At 41.2% G+C, this 20,319-nt stretch overlaps 1 protein-coding gene across 1 annotated transcript in view; it reads left to right on the forward strand.

The window, feature by feature from the left end:
• Window positions 1-16,463, forward strand: part of TNFSF11 (TNF superfamily member 11) — a 28,654-nt gene extending 12,191 nt beyond the window's left edge. The window contains exons 3-5 of the mRNA XM_084844927.1: window positions 8,174-8,222; window positions 8,309-8,407; window positions 11,041-16,463. Coding sequence (XP_084701053.1) covers window positions 8,174-8,222; window positions 8,309-8,407; window positions 11,041-11,462 — 570 coding nt within the window. The 3' untranslated portion in view covers window positions 11,463-16,463. The remainder of the gene's footprint in view (window positions 1-8,173; window positions 8,223-8,308; window positions 8,408-11,040) is intronic.
• Window positions 16,464-20,319: the final 3,856 nt, after the last annotated feature.

A 20,319-nucleotide genomic window follows, 5' to 3' on the forward strand; every position in this document is an offset into this window, starting at 1 on the left:
ATGACAAGCCCTATTCAGGCATTGAGAAAAGGGTTAAAATCAATGCATGAAGAGGAGACCTCCAGCCCCACCCCTCTCCCTCATCCATTTGTCACCCTCTACTTCTGGGGGGAGACTGTTTGAAGAAGAGAGCTTCCTGTATTTATGGAGGCTGTCCACATAAGCCAGAATGCAGATTTTTCAGCACAGACACAGGAAGCTCTCCTCTTCAGATAGTCACCTTCCATGAGTACAGGGCTACAAATGCCTAGAGAGAGGGGCAGGGCTGGAGCTTTCCTCGTGTGTTGATTTTAACCCCTTTCTCAATGCCTGAATAGGGCTGGATTCTCATCATCATGATAAGAGAAGTCGTATCAGGTAGCCATGTATATTTCAGATGCTTTGTCTTGGAGGGAGTTCACACATTCAGCAGAATGCACTGTATAGGCCTCCATGAAATTCTACCACCTCAGAAAGTTAATAATAATAACTTTCTTGAAAGCAACTTCATTCCAAAGCATCTAATGCCTGGGACACATACAGGAAGATTTTGCCACAGGGATGGTTTCAAACAAGAGATTCGCTATGGATATTCAAAAGAGGTACAATCCCATTTGAGCACCATATACCTCCATGAACATTTGCTCTCAGGCTTTCATTTTTTGCTGGACGTAGCAAGTCCTGAGAAGCTGAGCACAATATGCTTGTTTCACATGCAACTGGCAGCAAGCATGATGCCAACATTTCATGGGAGGACTCAACTGACTTCCAGAGGGCCTTTAGAGTGTTTGATTTCTTACGCATCACTGAGTATTTAGCTCTATTTAAATGTAATTACAATCTAATCTAGGGCTGTTTAAGAGCTGACAGAGCACTAGGCACTTGATATGTACTGTCTTTCCTAATAGCCCCTTGCATAGGAATCTCTTGGTCCATTTCCTCTTGATTGCTTTTGAGGGATTCTAACGCCCTAACCGTGCTGATAATAAAAATTACGGCAATAGGTTTTAATTGCACTAGTTCAGAGTTTAAAGAGAAACATTGTCTGAGTTGTGCTGAGGGAAGTGGGCTTAACAGAACCATATGTAATGTTGTACATTGTAAAATTATAACTATAAATTCTTACATGGGTTCTGGGAGGGACATGAGAGCACAGCTAATATCTTGTGCCAGGGCAAACTGTCTTCAGAGTGCATTTGGTGGGGTTGGAGCAAGTTTACTCTCTTTTGTCCTAGTGAAATGCTGGGTCTGTGCATCTACGTACCTTGTATTGTTATCTAATTTTTGTGAACACCTGAATATATCAGGAGTCCCTTGTATGTTGTCAATTGCAAATGCTTGTACATACTTTGCAAGACAGGAGAATGGGCCAATAAACACGTGCTGCAACCTTGGATAAGTTTGCACCACAGATGTTTTTAGGGTATCTTATGTAGGGAAGCAGGATGGAGTTATACAGTTTGCCTTATAGTGACAAGGATGATCTGGTGCTGATAGTTGGAGGCTGTGTCAGGTCATCTGTTTATATAGCTCCCAAATGTTACAGGAGTGACAGTAGCAAGCTCTCTGTAGCACTCTCTGTACAGGAGTGATAGCAGCAATCTCTGTGATCAGTGAATTCCAGGTGCAGAGAGAACGTGATGAATGGAAAAGCAATCGAATTGAAGAACAGGAAGCTAGCAATTTAAAAATGTCCTGACCTCTTTGTAGTCCTCTGCAAAAGAGCAAATTTCAAGGTGTGTGGCAGTCACCTCAGTTGGAATGGTTGTCTCTTAAGTGGGTAGGAGGACCCTCCTGGCATGTTCAGATGCTGGTCAAGTTCAGAACACCCTCTGCATGCAGCCTCTTCAGTTTATCTTCTGAAATCAGTGTTTCCAGTGAAATATGTTGAAAGTTATGGTGCCAATATTCCTTCTTGGATCTTCTTGGCAAGTGTGAGTAAATTCCTCAACTTTTCAAATTTATTCAAATTAAGTAAACAAATTGATGTTTTTCTTTCTTGTAGTCGGTTTGCTGGTTTCTTGCATATGACCTTACAAGGTCTTTGGTACTCCAGAGTCACAAACCACACTCTTTAGAAAAGTCTACGATCAATTTGGCAGGAAAGAGAGATTGGCAAACACAATCAGTTCATGGGTCAGTTCATGGAGCGATTTCCACCATCCCCTCCCCTTGGCAGGATTCCCAGATCCTGTCAGCTTGGGAGAAATTCAGGCCTAGACTCGTCTTGAACATGGCAACAAAGTGCTTCATAGGTTAAATCTCCAGGATGGCCTTTCATGAGGAAACATTGAAGTATATGAGAGTGCTTGAGCAGAGGGGTTTCAGAGGCACTTATTTGAGAGTGCAGCCCTGGGCCTCCAGGCGTTCTGTGTAGTGGGGGTGAAAAATAAGAAGGGTGTATGTAAGCCCCAAACCCACTCATGACCTTACTGTATGTGGAGGTAGGGTAAAAGTATTTTCCAAAGAGATCCTGTATTTGTTTGTGAATATATCATGTACAGCATGTAGCTTGGGAGCTGGCACAGAACTGGATTTCTGGGAATGTTTGTTTTAATTTAAAGAAAATACACACACACTTTTTGGCTGTTAAGGTTACAGTGAGAAGCAGATGGAGCTGCTGTAGGGCAGTAATTAAAGAACTGAGTTACAAGTCAGGAAAGTCCTCAGTTCAAATCTTGCCTCTGCCATGAACCCACTGGGTGGCCATACGCAAGACAAATTATCTCAGCCTCAACCGCACCATCTGAAATATGGGGATAATAACACAGAATTGTCATAATGATTTGCACCAAGATGATGAATGTGTACAACTGTAAACAATCTCAGAAGCATTTATAAATGCTGCTGCTGTTGGATTAGGCAGTATACAGTGTAGTGCCTATTCAGGGATAGAAACAACTCTCCAAGTTAGATTACTGCAATGTATTCTATGTGGGGCTGCCTTTGAAGACGGTTTGGAAGCTGCAGCTTGTGCAAAATGCAGCAGCCAGATTGCTAGCAGGGACCAGAAGGTCCAAACATATAAGACCAATTCTGGCCCACTTGCACTGGCTACCTATGTGCTTCCGAGCTCAATTCAAGGTGCTGGTTTTAACCTATAAAGCTCTATACGGCTTGGGACTGCAATACCTGACGGCACACCTCTCCCAAAAGGAACCTACCTGTACACTACTTTCAGCATCTAAGGCCCTCCTCCAAATGCCTCCTCCAAGGGAAGCTCAGAAGGCAGCAGTGAGGGAGAGGGCCTTCTCAGTGGTTGCCCCCCATCTGTGGAACAAGCTCCCTGATGAGGTCTGCCTGGCGCCAACATTATCTTTTAGGCGCCAGGTTAAGACCTATCTCTTTTCCCAGGCATTTGACAGCACATGATGAGTTTTAATCAGCCCTAGATGTGTCTTTAGTTTTGACTGATCGTACAATGTTGTTTTTAGTTATATCTTGTTTGTGTATATTGTTGGTGTGCTTTTATGTGCTTTTTTTGTAAATGGATTTTAAACTTTTTAGATTGTATTGAATGTTTTAACTTCTGTAAACTGCCCAGAGAGCTTGGGCTATGGAGCAGTATAGAAATGCAATCAATCAATCAATATAAGACTTGAGGTAGCCCTCCTAGTGGTTTGGGATCATGACAGTGTGCTCTATACAAGTAGTCTTCAGGGTGCTTCACATAGTACCTGCCCCACATGCCGAAAGAACGCATGAGGGAGGTCATGGTAACGAGTGGGGTACCGTAGGGCTCAGTCCTGGGCCCAGTGCTCTTCAACATTTTTATTAATGACTTGGAGGAGGAGGTGCAGGGAATGCTGATCAAATTTGCAGATGACACAGAATTGGGCAGGATAGCGAATACTTTGGAAGAAAGAAACAAAATTCAAAGTGATCTTGATAGACTGAAGCGCTGGGCAGAAAACAACAGAATGACATTTAATAGGGATAAATGCCAAGTTCTGCACCTAGGAAAAAGAAACCAAATGCACAGTTACAAGATGGGGGATACGTGGCTCAACAACACTACAAGCGAGAAGGATCTTGGAACTGTTGTCGATCACAAGCTGAATATGAGCCAACAATGTGATGTGGCTGCAAAAAAGGCAAATGCTCTTTTGGGCTGCATTAATAGAAGCATAGCTTCCAAATCCCGGGAAGTACTAGTTCCCCTCTGCTCAGCACTGGTTAGGCCTCATCTGGAGTATTGTGTCCAGTTCTGGGCACCACACTTTAAGAAGGATGCAAACAAGCTGGAGAGGGTTCAGAGGAGGGCAACAAAGATGATCAGGGGACTGGAAACAAAGCCCTATGAAGAGAGACTGAAAGAACTGGGCATGTTTAGCCTTGAGAAGAGAAGACTGAGGGGAGATATGACAGCGCTCTTCAAGTACTTGAAAGGTTGTCAGAGAGAGGAAGGCCAGGATCTCTTCTCGATCATCCCAGAGTGCAGGACACGGAATAATGGGCTCAAGTGACACGAAGCCAGATTCCGGCTGAACATCAGGAAAAATTTCCTGACTGTTAGAGCAATACGACAATGGAACCAATTACCTAGGGAAGTAGTGGGCTCTCCCATAGTGGAGGCATTCAAGAGCAGGCTGGACAGCCATTTGTCAGGGATGCTCTGACTTGGATTCCTGCATTGAGCAGGGGGTTGGACTCGTTGGCCTTGTAGGCCCCTTCCAACCCTACTTTTCTATGATTCTATGATTCGATGGGGCAGTGTGGGCTAGCCCCGCCCCCATTGACATTGCACACCATGAAAACACCCCTAACAGAAAAGTAGACACATCTGGACAGCGTGGGAAAGAGCTCTCCACATGTACACAGGCATAGCTCCTACATTAAGGGCAGGCCCTGATTGGGCCAGAGTCCCTTGTTGCATGGAATGAAGGAAGGCAGGACTTGTACATACATACATCAGTATGTGCGGAAACCCATTTCCCCTGTTGTCCCCATTTCTCACACAGACAGTAGTGAAACATTTCCATGAGGGATGGGGCTAGCCACTGCGACCCCGCCCCTTACATGTTCTTTCGACACTTGGGGGCAGGGTTCAGGTGAACCACCCTTTCAACTTGTTCATTTCCATGGCCCATCCTTAACTGCAACATATGGCCCACCTTACATTTTTTAACCATACCTGTCCCTCTACCTGCTTTTGTCTCTAGGGCGACCAAATCCCAAGGAGGAACAGGGCTCTTGTACTTCTAATAGTTGCATAGAAAAGTGATTTTGGGTAGATGCAACTTGTGGTAAGAAAAGCCAGCCTGCTGAAATTTCCCGTTGCACAACAGTGTAGAGTATAGGAGGACTATACTTTACATTTGCCTTTAATCCTTTCTTTCTCATAAAAGTAAAGAAACATAATTAAAAAAATAATGATGGTGATGCAGGTGAATTCACAGCTGCAACCCACCAGTTGAAGATATTATTTTATTTATTTAATTTACAGCCCACCTTTCAACCAAAAAATGGCGCTCCAGGTGGCTGACAGTAATAAAATCCAGATTCAAAACTAAACCTTAATTAAAACATAACATAAAAACAAATCAAATTAAAGACACAGGAATAAGAGAAATAGACAGCACCCAAACAGTTAAAGCCCCATCAGCAGCAGAGCAGCTTCTATGCTAAAGACCTGCCTGAAGAAAAGTGTCTTTGCCTTCTGGCAGAAGGACAACAGAGAGGCAGCCAACCTAGACTCCTTTGGGTAGGAAGATCAGTGCTTTGCCATACCCTTGTAGCTCCACTGGGACCTACTAGGATCCCAACCAGGAAACAGAAAGCAGCCTGTATGCCAGCAAGCTCACATCTTCCCTCCTTCCTTGCCCTTTTCTGGTCCAGTCCCTAACTAGGGTATTCCAGCATCTGTACAGTTGAAAATGTGGCAGTGAGTCAGAACCGCTTCAGTATCTGTTGCTCTCATTGTCACTTTTTCCATTGTTAGGCATAATGCTAATATTCATTGTTATAAAGATTTATTGGACCAGTTTCCGTGGCTTGCTTGTGAACCTTCTGAACCAGTAGTTTTACACTTTTCAATTTCCTTCCTGACTTACCAAGATAGAAACCAGTGAATTTCCTGCCAGATATTGATTCCGATCTCTTTTTTTGCTGTCAGTCACATAGCCAGTTTCCAGTATTCTATCTGCGTTGTGCTCTGATAGTGTGGAGCTACACATGCCACAGTGACAGAAACCCTGTTCACACATTATTCGTAAGAATAAGGCATCTTTGGTGAAAGGAGCAGTGGGTCTCCATGTGTATTCCTGCTCCAAAGTTGCACTTTGGATCTCCTCCTGCTCCTCCGCTCGCTGTTGTTGTGTTTAGCATAGCTTCTGCAACAGGGAGAGGGGCTCATGGAGGCTCCTTGTCTTGTTTAGAACCTTGATTATGCAGGGTTCTGAACTGTACAGGACCCTCCATGAATACAGGAGTGCCCCCCCTCCCCACTTCAGAAGTTATGGACAACATGATCACAGCGACAGCAGGGACAGAAGGAGCAGTGTGACTTTGGGAGCAGAGCTAGATGCATGGCTCCACTATCCCTTTAATCAAGGATACCCTAGGCCCAGTCTACATGGAAACAGTTTCAGAAGCATTTTCTGGTTATATCCAGAGTCTCATGAAATTGCTTTGGTCTGTCAGCGGCACACAAAGCAAGAAAAGCAGAGTATACACTACCTAAAACCCCACTTTCATGGGTCAAACAGCACTTGAAGCTGTCATGGTTCATGGTTGGGTGGGAGGAGTCCGTGAGAACTGAACATCATCAACTGCGTGGGTGCTGCTTAGCGAATGAGAGAGGCTTGCTCCCTGCCCCTTTCAATGCTCCTCTGCTCAGTGAAGTTTAATGGAAGAAATGAATTACATCCCGTGGTTTACCCCACGCCTCTCCCCTTTCATCCACCAGGACAAGCAGCAATATTGAAGTCCTGCTCTCTGCGTTAGGTACTATAGCACGCTAGTGCAACATTGCACAATTGTGCAATTACAGGACTGTCAATCAGCAGTATTGAAGCCCTGCTCCCCTGCGTGAGTTACTGCCTCAGTACAATTCAATTCTGACTATCGTGCTAATGCGGCATTGCACAGTTGCGCGATTATAGGACTGTGAAGAAGCAATTTTGTAATGCAAAGTAAAAATAAATAGGAAAGGCCAGCAGCCAAATAGCGCTACTGCATAATAGCGCTAAGTGGGAAGAGAAGCCTGTGTCCAAAGTGGCTACTGCCAATGGGAGAAAAAAAAGGAATGGGGGGGAGTGGCAGCCCCACCCCAGCATGCAGGATTTAATTCGGCGTAATGAGGGACACTGTAGTAGAACCACGTGGGAGCCGTGTTTAAGGAAAAAAGATGCACTAAAAGGGCTTTGCAAAAATGCACCTTTTTTGAGAGGGAAGCTGCAGGGTGGTGACGTCATGTGTTGCAAACGACCCTGATGTGCTCTCATTCCACACTAAATCACCTGTGTAGATTGGGCCCTGTTCACACCAGTAATGTGTGAATAGGTTATATTGTTTGCCTTGCCCTGCACTGTCAGTGACTGCTAATAATGTGGGTTAGGGAAATGCACAATATGATGACGTCATCACGGATAAGCATTCCTACATGGTTTGGAGGGAGTGGGGGAGAGTTTATTTATTTATTTACTTATTTATATTACTTCTATACTACTTAATAAAATGAAATCTCTTAAGAATTTGACACATGGATACCATTTTTAGTGGAATTATCTTACATAATATGTAGTTGTGTGCTAAGCTATAACAGAGGTCATGATTTTGTGCCATGCAAAATAAGACTTTTTTTATTTGGGGGTAGGTAAAGTGATGTGGGTTCTTGACACCACTTGGAATAAAGGACCTCCCCTGAAGTTTGGAAAAAAAAGAAGAAGAAGAGAACAGAAGTCCCTGATTATTTTGAGTTAGAGCTCCTTCAAAACATCTTGGCTCTAAAATCTATTTGGGTTTTAGGATCCATACCTGAAGTGTGTGATGTAATAATGAAGGAGCAACATCTACAAAAGAACCTTGGTATTGGAAACCCAAGATAAGGGTTTCTAGACCAGAGAGTGTGATTTGCAGGCTGGTGTGAACTTCACCACCTTTTATTTTAGGAATGAGGCACTGCTATTGGGCCTGTAAGAAACTTATCTGTATCATGACTCTGGAAAAATAAGCATGCTTCTTTCATTTTCAGGAAGTCCAGCGTTTTATTACCGAGAAGGACCAGTCAAGATCAGAGAAGTGTAAGTATTATAGTGGTTTATTATTGTGGATCTTATTAGTCTTGTGAGAATTTTGTGGTGATTTTAACATGCTGTCTTTTATATAGCTATAATGGGAGCATCACGGTTGGATTTGACCAAGAAAAACAAACCTGACAAACCACCATTTGCCCACCTCATCATTGATGGTAATAAAACTCCAGCTGGTAAGTTCCTTTTTAATCTTGTCCAAAAAATAATTTTTATTGTAGGTTACCGATATGTATGTTGGTGTCTGAACTGGGCCATAATAAGTTATCATGCTAAACCATGATTAAGGAAGTGTACCAATGGTTTGATGTTATTTCTGAATTGATAAACCATGGTTTGCAGAAGTTTGGCAAACTAGAATCAGAAGTCACAGTCTGAACTGGGTTTGAAAACCATGGTTTGCATTAACTATAGCTTGGAGCAATATCTAAATTGACAAACCATAGTTATGTCCATTGTTCTGCCTCGGAAGGCCTCTGGTTATGTCCATTGTTCTGCCTCGGGAGGCCTCTGCATCTAGACTGGTCTGCTGAGCAGGTGAAAAATGAAAGTAGAAAAGGAGCTCTAAAGCATAGTTTGCCCATACGTTTGGGAGCTCAAACTATGGTTTGGATTCTAAATGATGGTTTATGCAAGGCATGGTTTTGTATGACATCTGAATTTGAGCCAGTATGTAAACAAGTCAGCAACTAGATATTTTAAACCTCTAAACATCCAAGCTCTTGTAAGGTTATGGATTTTTCAGTATCTCAATATTTGTAGGATGCCAAATCCCTCATGAGGCCCCCTGACTTGAGATCCCTCTTGAATTAGTTCTTTATCATGCATCTTGAGTCCAAAACAAGACACGTAAAATTATGAGAGTGTCTGGCTGTGAGAGCCCACAAGTAAACTATGTCATTATTCAACTTTTCATGAAGTTAATTTAAATCTTACACCAGAGCAGCAAAGGACCCTAATATATGGAATAGGAACACACCTTTTTGTTGTTCTTACAAAATGTTAAACTTGATTCAGATATTGGGGCTTTTGTAGAATGTGAAATATTTTGGCAAATATGCGGCTGGTAAAATCGAAGGAAGAGAAGGAGGCAGTGGGCAGTAGTAGCAAGGATATGATTGAAATATGAACCCAGAGAGTGTGTGTGTGTGTGTATTCAACTTTTAGAAAAAAAAGGTTGAAAAGTTTCTTTATGCTCCTGAGCCATATTCAGACACTGTTTGCACTTTTCCAATCATTCTCCTCAACCATAAGGACCTATAAAGCTTGCCTTTTTCTTTATATGAAAAGCTAAGGTTTTGGAGCTGAATTCTATTCTACAATCTAGATTTATAGCTTCTAATATGTGACATTGTAGCACCTGTTTCTTCTTCTTTCTGTCATGACTTTGTCTCCCTGTCTGAATGGATTCTTTGTCTTTTGAATAATCCTAGACAGTTGACATCTCATTTGTGTTAAGATTTGGATGGTAAGCTGCAAGCTTTTATTGATTCATTTGATATATTTATTTACTAAAGTGGTAGCTGATTAATCAGTACAAACCAATTGTATGTGGTAGGCTATTTTGGTTCTAGTGTGTTTCTGTAATAAGAAATTAAGATGAAAAGATTAAAAATGGCCTTTTCTTCTGACAATTAATGGTAGCTTTTTACTATGTTGATGAAAGAGTAAGTTACCCTGCACATCCTTCAATATCTCTAAAAGGCATCTATATCTAGTTTTTGATAGTGTGGAAGTTCATTTAAATTGAATTGGTCAGTTGATTGCTGAAAGGTTAATGAACTAAAAGAAATAATCAGCTGAGAGCTGTGCTTCTGATCACCTTTTTATGTACAGGTGGAATTAGATCATCTTAACCTCACTGGTGGCCATACAAAACTTCACTGTATAAATGGCCTAATACTGTGGAGAGCCAATAGCTGCTAGCTGCTGCTGTAGCTGCTATCCATGCAGTGAATCAAGTGTTACCATGTCCACCATCACCTGTATTTTTGAGCAGTTGAGGAACATGGTAACCCTTAGTTCACGACATGGCAGGCGCCTAGAGATGAGGGTCTCATTATATGGATAGAACCATCATGTGGTGAGTTTTTAAACAGTCACCATCTGATTCTGCCCAGCCAGGCATAACTAGAAGTGTCTTATGAGGAAAGACTCAACTGCATTCAGGAGATGAATTACTGGTTTATATGTTGCCTTGACTTCAGCCTATAAACACATCATTCTGTGCAAAGACTTCACATGGCAAACATTTGGAGCATAAGCCTTCTTGCCTAGTCATTATACACCACAAGTACAATATATTTGTGGTGTGCATTATGCTGTAGTTGTGGTGTACATGACACACAATTACACTAAACATGAATCCACAAAGAAAAAAAACCCACCAGAGCAATGGAGGAAGCTGAGGTACAAATGATTTAAGATGAAAAATGGGTCAAAGGCTCTGGACTCCCCAAAGAACAAACTGAGTATAGCAAGCAAGATGGGAATTAGAAAGAAGGCAAGACCAAAGACATTACAGTAATTCTCTGCAAATTCTCTGATTTGTAGCAGGAAGATGCAGTAGAAATGGGCTCAGAAATCAGTTCAGGAATGGCAGGAGGAGACTTTCTTCAGTGTCTTACTTATACTTTCTGTAGAGGAAATTATCCAAAGGATAGGCGAGTAGCCATTACCATTGCCAAGCATGCACCACCCTATGGCTGGCAGAATGATTGCAGAAAATGATATTCATATGCTGCACAATTTATGTGTGAAATTAAACTTGAAAGGATTAAAAGAAAATCTAATTTGTGTTTTCTCTTAGGTGCCCGTAGGGTGAACCTTACATCCTGGCATCATGACAAAGGCTGGGCAAACATATTAAATATGACTTTCAGTGACGGGAAATTAATAGCCAATCATGATGGCTTTTACTATCTGTATGCCAGCGTATGCTTTCGACACCATGAAGCAGTGGGAAATCTAACTGGAAAAATTCTGCAGTTGATGGTGTATGTGACAAAAACTGATGTTAAAAGGAGAAACTCTGTAGTCCTGATGAAGGGAGGAAGTACCAAGAATTGGTCAGGAGACTCAGAATTTCATTTTTATTCTGTAAATGTAGGAGGGTTTTTCAAATTAAAATCTGGTGAAATAGTAGGCATCCAGGTATCATACCCTTCATTACTGGACCCCTCTCCAGAAGGAACTTACTTTGGAGCCTTTAAAATAAGGGATATAGATTGAGCCTAGCTAGATTTTTTTTTAAAGGGAAATTATTTATTCAACTGGATTAGATTACTGGGAGACATGATTAACAGCTTGTGGGGTCCAATTGTTCACGAATGAGACTTTTTCTATGGCAGCCTTACCCACAGCTCAGTTGCAGCTCTACATATAGTGTTAGGATTGAATCAAGTTCCAGTGCTTGATTCAAACTTTTTCGTGGTAATTCGGTTGTGGAGTGGGATATCATGTGGATATAAATTGGCAGCAAGTCCAGAATCGCATCTAAAGTATCGGTTGTAAAAACACTTTAAAATCCAAACACACTTTGGTTTTGTGCTGCATGGGAAATAAAGGCTTAGATCCAGACTAAGTTAGTTGTGATTAGGCCCCAATAAAATCAATGCAAATAGTTAAGTTCCATTGATTTATATAGAAACTAAATGTAACTACATTACAAAGCCATCGTATACACATCTACTCAGAAGTCCCATTGAGTTCAATGATGTTTCCTCCTACCAAAGTGTATATAGGATTGCATCCTATGGCCAGAATCCTAACCACTCTTACAAGAGAGCAAGTCCTATTGGACTTAGTTGGACCAACTTCTGAGTAGACATGGTTGGGATTGCACTGTTACTCTGGATCCAACCCGTAGTGTGTTTTCCCATTTTTACCCAACCCCTCCAGTTTTGATGGAAGGCACAGAACATTTCAAACATTTGTTTTGTATGTTTCTCTGAAATAGGGGTGCAGAACCTCATTCAGCCCAAGGGCCAAACTCTAGTTTGGAAAAGCTCTCGGGGGCCAGATTCCAGTGCTGGGTGGAACCAAAGGCAAATGGGGCAGGGCCAACCCCTCCCCTGTCATTAACCAAGCCTTAGGAGAGGCAGTTCAACTTTTTAGAATGGGAAAAGCTGCATAAAAGCCAGGAAGCCACCATATGATTGATGGTTGGGGGAATAGGAGTAGGGCCAGAGGAAGGGGGTGTGGCCTTCTGGGGAACCTGGTGGGTTGCACTGAGAGCCTGGGAGGGCCAGATTTTGTCCCCAGGCTTGAGGTTTTGCACCCCTGCTGTAAAGCAACCTGTGCACTGAAAGCACTATTTAAATAAATGTTAGCAATAATTTTTGGCAGCCAAAACACTGGGGGGGGAAATCACATTTTGCCCAGTGTAGAGATCTCTGTAGACAATGAATTCAGGAGCAATGTTAGAATCTTTAATTAAACATGGAAATTGTCACCTATTTTTTTTAAATATTTTCCAGATGAAAATGTCTATTTTTTCCTGTTCTTCTGCAGGCAGAATTGCATCTTATGTGTGTTGTATTTTATACCTATGTGCCTTCATTGTTTTTCATGATTGTTCCCTGTCCCCACCCCTACCCTGAGAGCTGTGCAGGATCATAAGGTCTGCTATTGTACATTTTTGAACTTCTAGCACTGAAGTTGTCTCTGACTTGCATGTTGTGATAGGCTATCCTACTGACTAAAATATGAAGGTGGTTTTCCTGCTGTGGTGTAAAGTCAGCAATAAAATGGGGCAAATCTGTTATCTAGATGACACTCAAGTATAGGCGAATTGACTGCATGGCAGTGCAGTGATGCTGAGAATTGATCCACACGTTGGGCGGAAGCCAGCTGGGTGCTTATGCCCCTGCCGATTCTCTTGTGCCCCGCAGATTCTGTTGCACAAGTGATGGGTCCTGGCAATTCCATTACATGAGCAGGACCCACCCCTTGTACAATAGAGGTTTAGCACTTCCCTGAGGAAGCCCTGAAATAAGCAGAAACGCTTGTTTCTCCATTGGGACAGGTCAGCGGAGCTCCGCTGCCCTGCCCTGCTCTGCTCCAGAAATGGGCATTTTCACTTGTTTCTGTTTGCCCTGGAAATGCTAAATCTTCATTCCGCAAGCGGTAGGTGCCACTTGCAGACAGAAATTGCCAGGGCATAAAAAAATCATTGGAGGTGTAAGCGCCCTGCAGGATTTCGCCCATTGTTTTTTAGGTGCTGATCTATATTTTAAGTGTACATTTAAATATAACAGATTGTATCCAGACTCAAATTAGTTGAACTTGGATCCCATTGAAATCAATAGGACAAGTTAGTCATGGCTTAAGTTCCTTGGATTTCAGTAGGAACTAAGTTCAACTAACTTAGTTCCTACTTAAATCAAAGGAACTTAAGCCATGATTAATTTATTGCCAGCTAACTTAGTCTAGAGCCAACTCATAATGATTGAATAAGACAAATTCATGTCTAGAAACATATTTTTCACACAGATATAGCCACCAATGATCCAGGATTGCCTGCATCTCCTTGTCAAAGTGTGTTTGCATGCTCACAAACTTTGGGTTTTCTGCCACAAAATATATGGAAATGCCCCGGCAGCGCAGCAAGCCATGGTTTTCCAGAAACAACCTGGGTTTAGCATCTTTACTGTTCAATGATGTAACAGCAGGTTGGATAAAAGTTCTTGCATTATAATCCTAGGGTGACAAGAGGTACATATAAAGTGTAGTTAAGTGTGAGAAGGTGGTGGTTGCTCCATAAAAATAGTGATTTTTAAGACATGGATCCTTCTTCATTAATTCCTCAAATCAAATTTTGCATTTTTTAAAATATAATTTTGTGTGTGGGAAGTATAATAGAGCTGGGCAGCTGGCTTGAATGACAGGACCATTTCGAACTTTCTAGGCCTTCAGAACCTGTAAGTTATGAATACCCAGTAACTTTACAAACTTTCAGTGGTAAACACCTTCCCTTTTATGTGCTTAATGCTTGCTGCAGAATGCATTTAGAGTTACTGAATGTCTGAAGCTGCATTATATTGGTCTGATTCAGACATAACAACAAACTGTGATCTGTTATGAGCACAAGACTCAGGCTCTCATATTCCTTTATCCCTTTTGTGCATGAGGGAAGGAGATTTAAACCTGTTCTTGGGTCAGAAATACTTGTGGTTTGTTGTTGCATTTGAACTTGACAAATGATGGGTTGTTTAAACCACAATTCAACAAGTCAAGATATCAAACTACAGCTAAACTGAGATTTGAACAAACCACCATTTTCTAAGTTCAAATGCAACAACAAACTGCAGTTTCTTCTAAATCAGAGGTGGGCAACTTTGGGAGGTCCGTGGTCCATATTGGCTCCCTAGAATTCATCCCCTGAGGGCTCTACCCCACCTCGCAGACGCCATTTAAAAATAAAAAATGGAATCCGTAGTGGCTACCGAGTGCCAGAAGCTCAAAATTAGCTTGCAAACAAACTAATTTTGTCCCTTTGGGCACTCCATAGCCACTATGGATGCCATGTAAAACATTTAAAATATTAGTTTGTGGGCAGCGGAAGCTGCATGTGGCCCGCGGGCTGTGTGTTGCCCACCACTGTTCTAAACCAAGAACAGAAGTGTTAATTGTCTATTGTCCATCTCTCATATGGAAAGGGGAGGGATGTGAGCACACACAAGCCTGAGGATCATGTTAGCTGATGCGCATTATTCCTGAACTGGGTCTACCCAGTGGCTCTCCAAAGTCTCAGACAGAAAATATCTTTCTAATTCCTGCTGCCTCAGGACCTTTTAACTGGAGATGTCAAGGACTGAATCTGTGACCTTCTGCACATGTTCTGCCTTTGAGCTATGGTCTCTTCCCTGTGATCATGCCACTGAAATGGCACCTCAAGCATTATAGGACACTGTGTACACAATGGGCAGTATCCAATACTGCTGGTCCGCTTGTGCTATTGACATACTGCTAGTGAAAGCAACCTCTGGGGGTATCCCAATAGCATAAGCTGGTGCGACAGGTTTTCCAGAGAAACGCACCGCAACAGCTTATGCTGTTGGCATACTAGCGGTACCTCAATAGCATGAGCAGACCGGCAGTGTTGGTTACTGCCCAGAATATCCTCAGTTTAGAATCTGTCCTCAGTTTAGAATAAAAGTCTTGGTCATTAGTTGATTAAAATCATTTGGGGTTGGCATGATCTGTTTATTAAACCCTCCTTTTGATTCTTTGGCTCTGCACTTGGTTTGCCATTGTAGAAGGAGGGTTGTAAGTCCCATATATTAAGCATTAAGTATTTCACTTTGACAGGCAAAATGCTGTTAATGGCTTCTCAGCATTGTTTCATCATGCCAGAACTTGCAAATACATAGTTTCCAAAAAGGCAAAAATAGGTATTTTTATATTCTGTAACATCAAGTTATATTTCAGATGTAATTTTTTATTTGAAAAATTCTGTAATTTATACAAAATATTTAAAATCTCACTGTATGTATATTTAATGTTTGAAAATGGTTTGTACAGACATTACTGGTGCACTTTGTTAATCCCAGTGGGAAAAACTGCAGCTAAAATGATCATTTGCCATTAGCAAATGTGATATATTTCTTTCTGTTTTATTAATTTAATAGCTTTCAGTTGATCTTATCAGTGTTATTAAAAAGTCAAAGGTCACACATCATTAGATGACAACTGTTGATAATTTTAGGTGCTTTTCACATCTGAGCTTTACTCCAGAAATCACTTGTTCTAGTGAAATCCTTCCAAAGTCAGTATACAAATTCTAGAGAGAAAAGCATTGGGTTCTTTCAGGGAGGGAATGGTGGTAGTAATAAGCATCTTCAAGACTGTGGCTTTGGAAAGAAATTAACATAATATGGTATTATGGAAGAATGTGCAACAGATCAAAATGATTTGTTAAGGGCACAATCGTATGCATGTTTAGTCAGAGAAAAGGCCTACAACTCCCAGCATGCCCCAGCCAGCAATGCTAGATGGGGCATGCTGGAAGTTGTAGACTTTTTCTCTGTCTAAACATGCATACGATTGCGCCCTAAGAGTATTTATGTAATTATTCAACAGACATTTTATCATGCTACCAATGCTGTAATAAGTTTTTTAAACAATTTTTTCCCAGTAAATACTTAGAGGTCCATGTTACAATTATTTTATACTGTACAGTATGCATTGCTTTTGAATGTTACAACTTTTTTAATAAACACATTTCTAAGAAAAGGGAGTTTGTGGTTTGCATTTCTGTCCTGCTCCCACATCCTTTCTCTGCAGATTGTGCTCTTCTGACAGTTAATAGTACTAACCAGTATTATATCATGTACTGTAAGTGCAAAGGATTATAACAAATGTGGTTGGTATTCGTTAAGCACACATTGCAAAAGGGAATATCAAATTCTGTTCCATTTCATGTGAGCAGAATAAATGCAAATTATGCAAGCCTATAACAGCAGTCCTGTTGTCTTTTGGTTAGCAGCCTGTAGGACACCCCGACCCAGTATTTTGACACTTCTGTTCGTCATTATTATTATTATTATTATTATTATTATTATTATTAAATTTATTAATCGCCCATCTGGCTGGTCACCCAGCCACTCTGGGCGATGTACAACATACAATAAAAACAGTTTAAAACAATAAAATTTTACAATAAAAACATTTTCTAAAATACCCTAACCCACCCCAAATGCCTGCCTGAACAACAACGTTTTTAATGCACGACAGAAGCTCATTAAAGATGTTGCTCAACACAAGTCCTAAGCAAAATGCAGTACATCTCATGGACCATGAAAAGCCAGTTCTGGGTCGGCTTGTAAATTGTGGCATGGTGAGCTAGTGTTTGGTAGACTTATTTTTGAGCGTGGAGGTGGGGACACATTGCTTTTTAAAACGTTGACAATGAAATACATGCCTGGCAAAATTAAGATTAAGAAAAGTAGAAGTGTAATACAATAGCACTTTGGGGACTTAAATATATTAAAATCAAGAGAGATGAAGGCCTAAGAGGAGTGAGGCTTGTGGGTTACATATATTTCATACAGATAGACCGAAAAGTCCACCTGCTCTGCCACTGAATACCCCACCTAGCTTGCTAATGCTTTGAATCCAGATGCTATAAACATACGTGGTTCCTAGTATAAAACCTGCAAATTTGCTATTACAGATAAGTTTCCTGAATAGACAGCAGGGTTATATATGTGAAAAGGTGGTCACTGGATGCAAAGCCTATTGCACACAATGAATCAGAACCGCATCGTATCATTAGAAACATGTTTGTGTTTTTGAATGGGAGGCAAAATTATCTACACTCCCTGACTGATCCGCATTGGAACTGAAAGCTGCGTATTTGTTTTTTCTGGAAAGTGTTCTGCACTTCAGCTTTTAAAACTCCAGAGGAATGCTGAGACTTGTAGGACTTTTTTCTGCCTAAACATGCATAGGATTGCACCCTTAATGGCTTCCATATTAATAGGATGGTAAAATGGGAGTGAGTTAATCAGAAATCTGCCAGAACAACTTTCCCGGCTAAAGGGATTGAAGGGGGGGGGGGGTGAGGTGGAAAGTTTGATATTAATTCTACCTTTAAAAAAATTATTAGAATTGAAATGCAGTTTTGTTCCAATTTGTGTTGGCTACAGTATGTGTGTGCGTGTGTGTGTACACAAACACATCCTCTGTCTCTACATATTCTGGCAACTGGATCCCCAAACAATCCTATTTTAAGAATGATTCAACAAAGGAAATGAGAATGTGAATAAGCTCAGCAAAACTATTTGCTGAAAGCAATGACATTGCCATCCCATCATGAGACATTTTCTCTGCATGGATTTTAGCCAATTGTGCTATAAAAATTAGAAGTCAAAGTCTGATAATGCATTGAATTTGGGATTAGACTTATTTTAGCTTGACTGTGGGTTGGACCATATGAAACAAAAGGCAATGAAGAATCCAACCCAGCATTGTCTGACTGCCTCTGTATAAAAGGCAGAGAAAACAAATTGGCTGTAGGTCATCTTAGGTTAGAAAGGAATGAAATTTGGTCAAGTGTGGGTTTGCTACCAGTATGAGACAGTCTGCATCAACAATGGGAATGGGACAGCTACCAAAGGAACTGCAGGACCTCCAGCTCCATTTTCCTCGCCTGGAGAGAGGACAAAACAACAAAGGTCTGTAAGCCACTTAAATAAGCAGTACCAAGAATGTGCTATGAAAGTTCTTCCATTTGAGTACAGTTATAATTGCAGCTGCCTCATTGTTGGCAATTATCATTCTGGTGCTTAAGACCAGGATCCTTTTATAGAATGGTGTATTCGAGAAGTCTGACATTAAGAATGACAATATTTTGTGACAGAATATTGACATTTTGCATGTTGGACAAGCTGAGTTTTTTTTGTATACTTTGTATACTTTGGGCATAATTTATCTGTAGGTAAGCATTTTTTTAAAAAAATCTGCTTGATTTAATGGGAGAATTAAATATGTACTTAGCTTTTTCCCATTGGAATCAATGGCTTTTGAATGTACTTAATTTGGCTGAATCTTGTCCACTGAGTTGTGCAATTTGTTTTATCGGATTTTATGTTTCTGTTTGGAACTGCATTCTTGATTTTAGGTAAAGGCTGAGAAACAGAAGGCTGGGTTAAGGTGGGGAAATATGGTGAGGCAGTAAGAACACAGAGTAGGACTTTACAACTTTTACCCATTCCAAGCCAAATGCAGGCCATCTGCCATGCATGTTGACCCATCAAGAGCTTCATAAAGCACCTGGTTTTGCTGCTTAACTGGACCTGCAAAAATGGGGGAGGAAGTGTTGGCCAGCCACCATACATGACTGGTGAGGTTGTGCTTGTCTTGGCTGGTCAAATTGTGCAGGCTTGGTGGGGTGGGGGTGGGTGGGGGCAGAAGAGCCAGGCCTAAGACCAATTTCCAAGGACTGCCCCAAGTTAGGATGGCCATTTATGAGTAAAGAGTAAATTCATCACAAAAAGAGGATAAAAATGTGCATATCATAATTTATATGTATAGATGCAAGTTTAGAAATTATTATAATTTAAATAAATACAGTACATCTCAGCGTCGTGTGGAAGACTATGACCAGATAACCTGTGTGCTTAGTTCAGTCCAGGTGCTGTTGATGGGAACTTCAAGGCCCAGCTCTTCTGATATTCTTTATCTTTTAACCAGACTTGGACTGGATAGCCTTTCAGATAGAGGATGCTTTCAAAACAGAGGACACATGGGCACCCTAGGTCTTGAAGGAAGAAGCACTGTCACCCACTACTGTAAATCTGTTAATCTATACCTTTTATAGCAATTGAAGATTTAGCAACCCCGTCCACATTTTGCATTTTTTAAGATTGCCTAAGTAAAAATCTAGTCTTTTTCTCCTTTATACTTCTTTGTGCTACAAAGTTCCTCTAAAAGGTAAAACCATGGGGTATTTCCCCCATTAATCACTGCATAGACACGATTGCTTAAGCTGGAATTGTCTCTGCATTTATTGACCTAGATTTGAAAGAGACCTGAAGCCCTGGAACTATCAGGTTCAAGGAACCTCTTCCTTAGTACTTGGAAATTAAACAGTTTGTGGGTAGTAGCTTTATCACTTGGTTGCTGTCTTTCTGGTCTTTCTTAACTACTTGCTTTTGTTAGTAAGAGGTGTTCCTCAAGGTGCAATCCTATGCACGTTTAGACAGAAAAAATTCCTACAACTCAACTCAGAGCATCCCTCCAGGCACCCATGCTGGGAACTGTAGGATTTTTCTTTTGTCTAAACATGCACAGGATTGCACCCTAAGTGTGTTCTTGTAACTGCCCCAGTCTAGACTTTGTTTCCATTATAGCATACTCAGAACACTAAATCTTTTGAAAAATCCAGCCGCTCTGCTTTTATTGAATGGATTGTCACTATCGTTACAGAGGCCAGTGTTCTTTAGATGCAGAATTTTCACATAATTTATTGTCAAATACAGATTCCTGGGGTTTTCCACTTTCCTTGTAAAAGCATTGCATCCAGCTCTCTAGATTGTGAAGATGTAATCATCTGTATCGCACTCCGATATTCAGGAATGTGTGC

Source organism: Heloderma suspectum, chromosome 3 (assembly GCF_057233095.1).
Source record: "Heloderma suspectum isolate Gila_16-S chromosome 3, 16-S_ref, whole genome shotgun sequence".
Lineage (NCBI taxonomy): Eukaryota > Metazoa > Chordata > Lepidosauria > Squamata > Helodermatidae > Heloderma > Heloderma suspectum.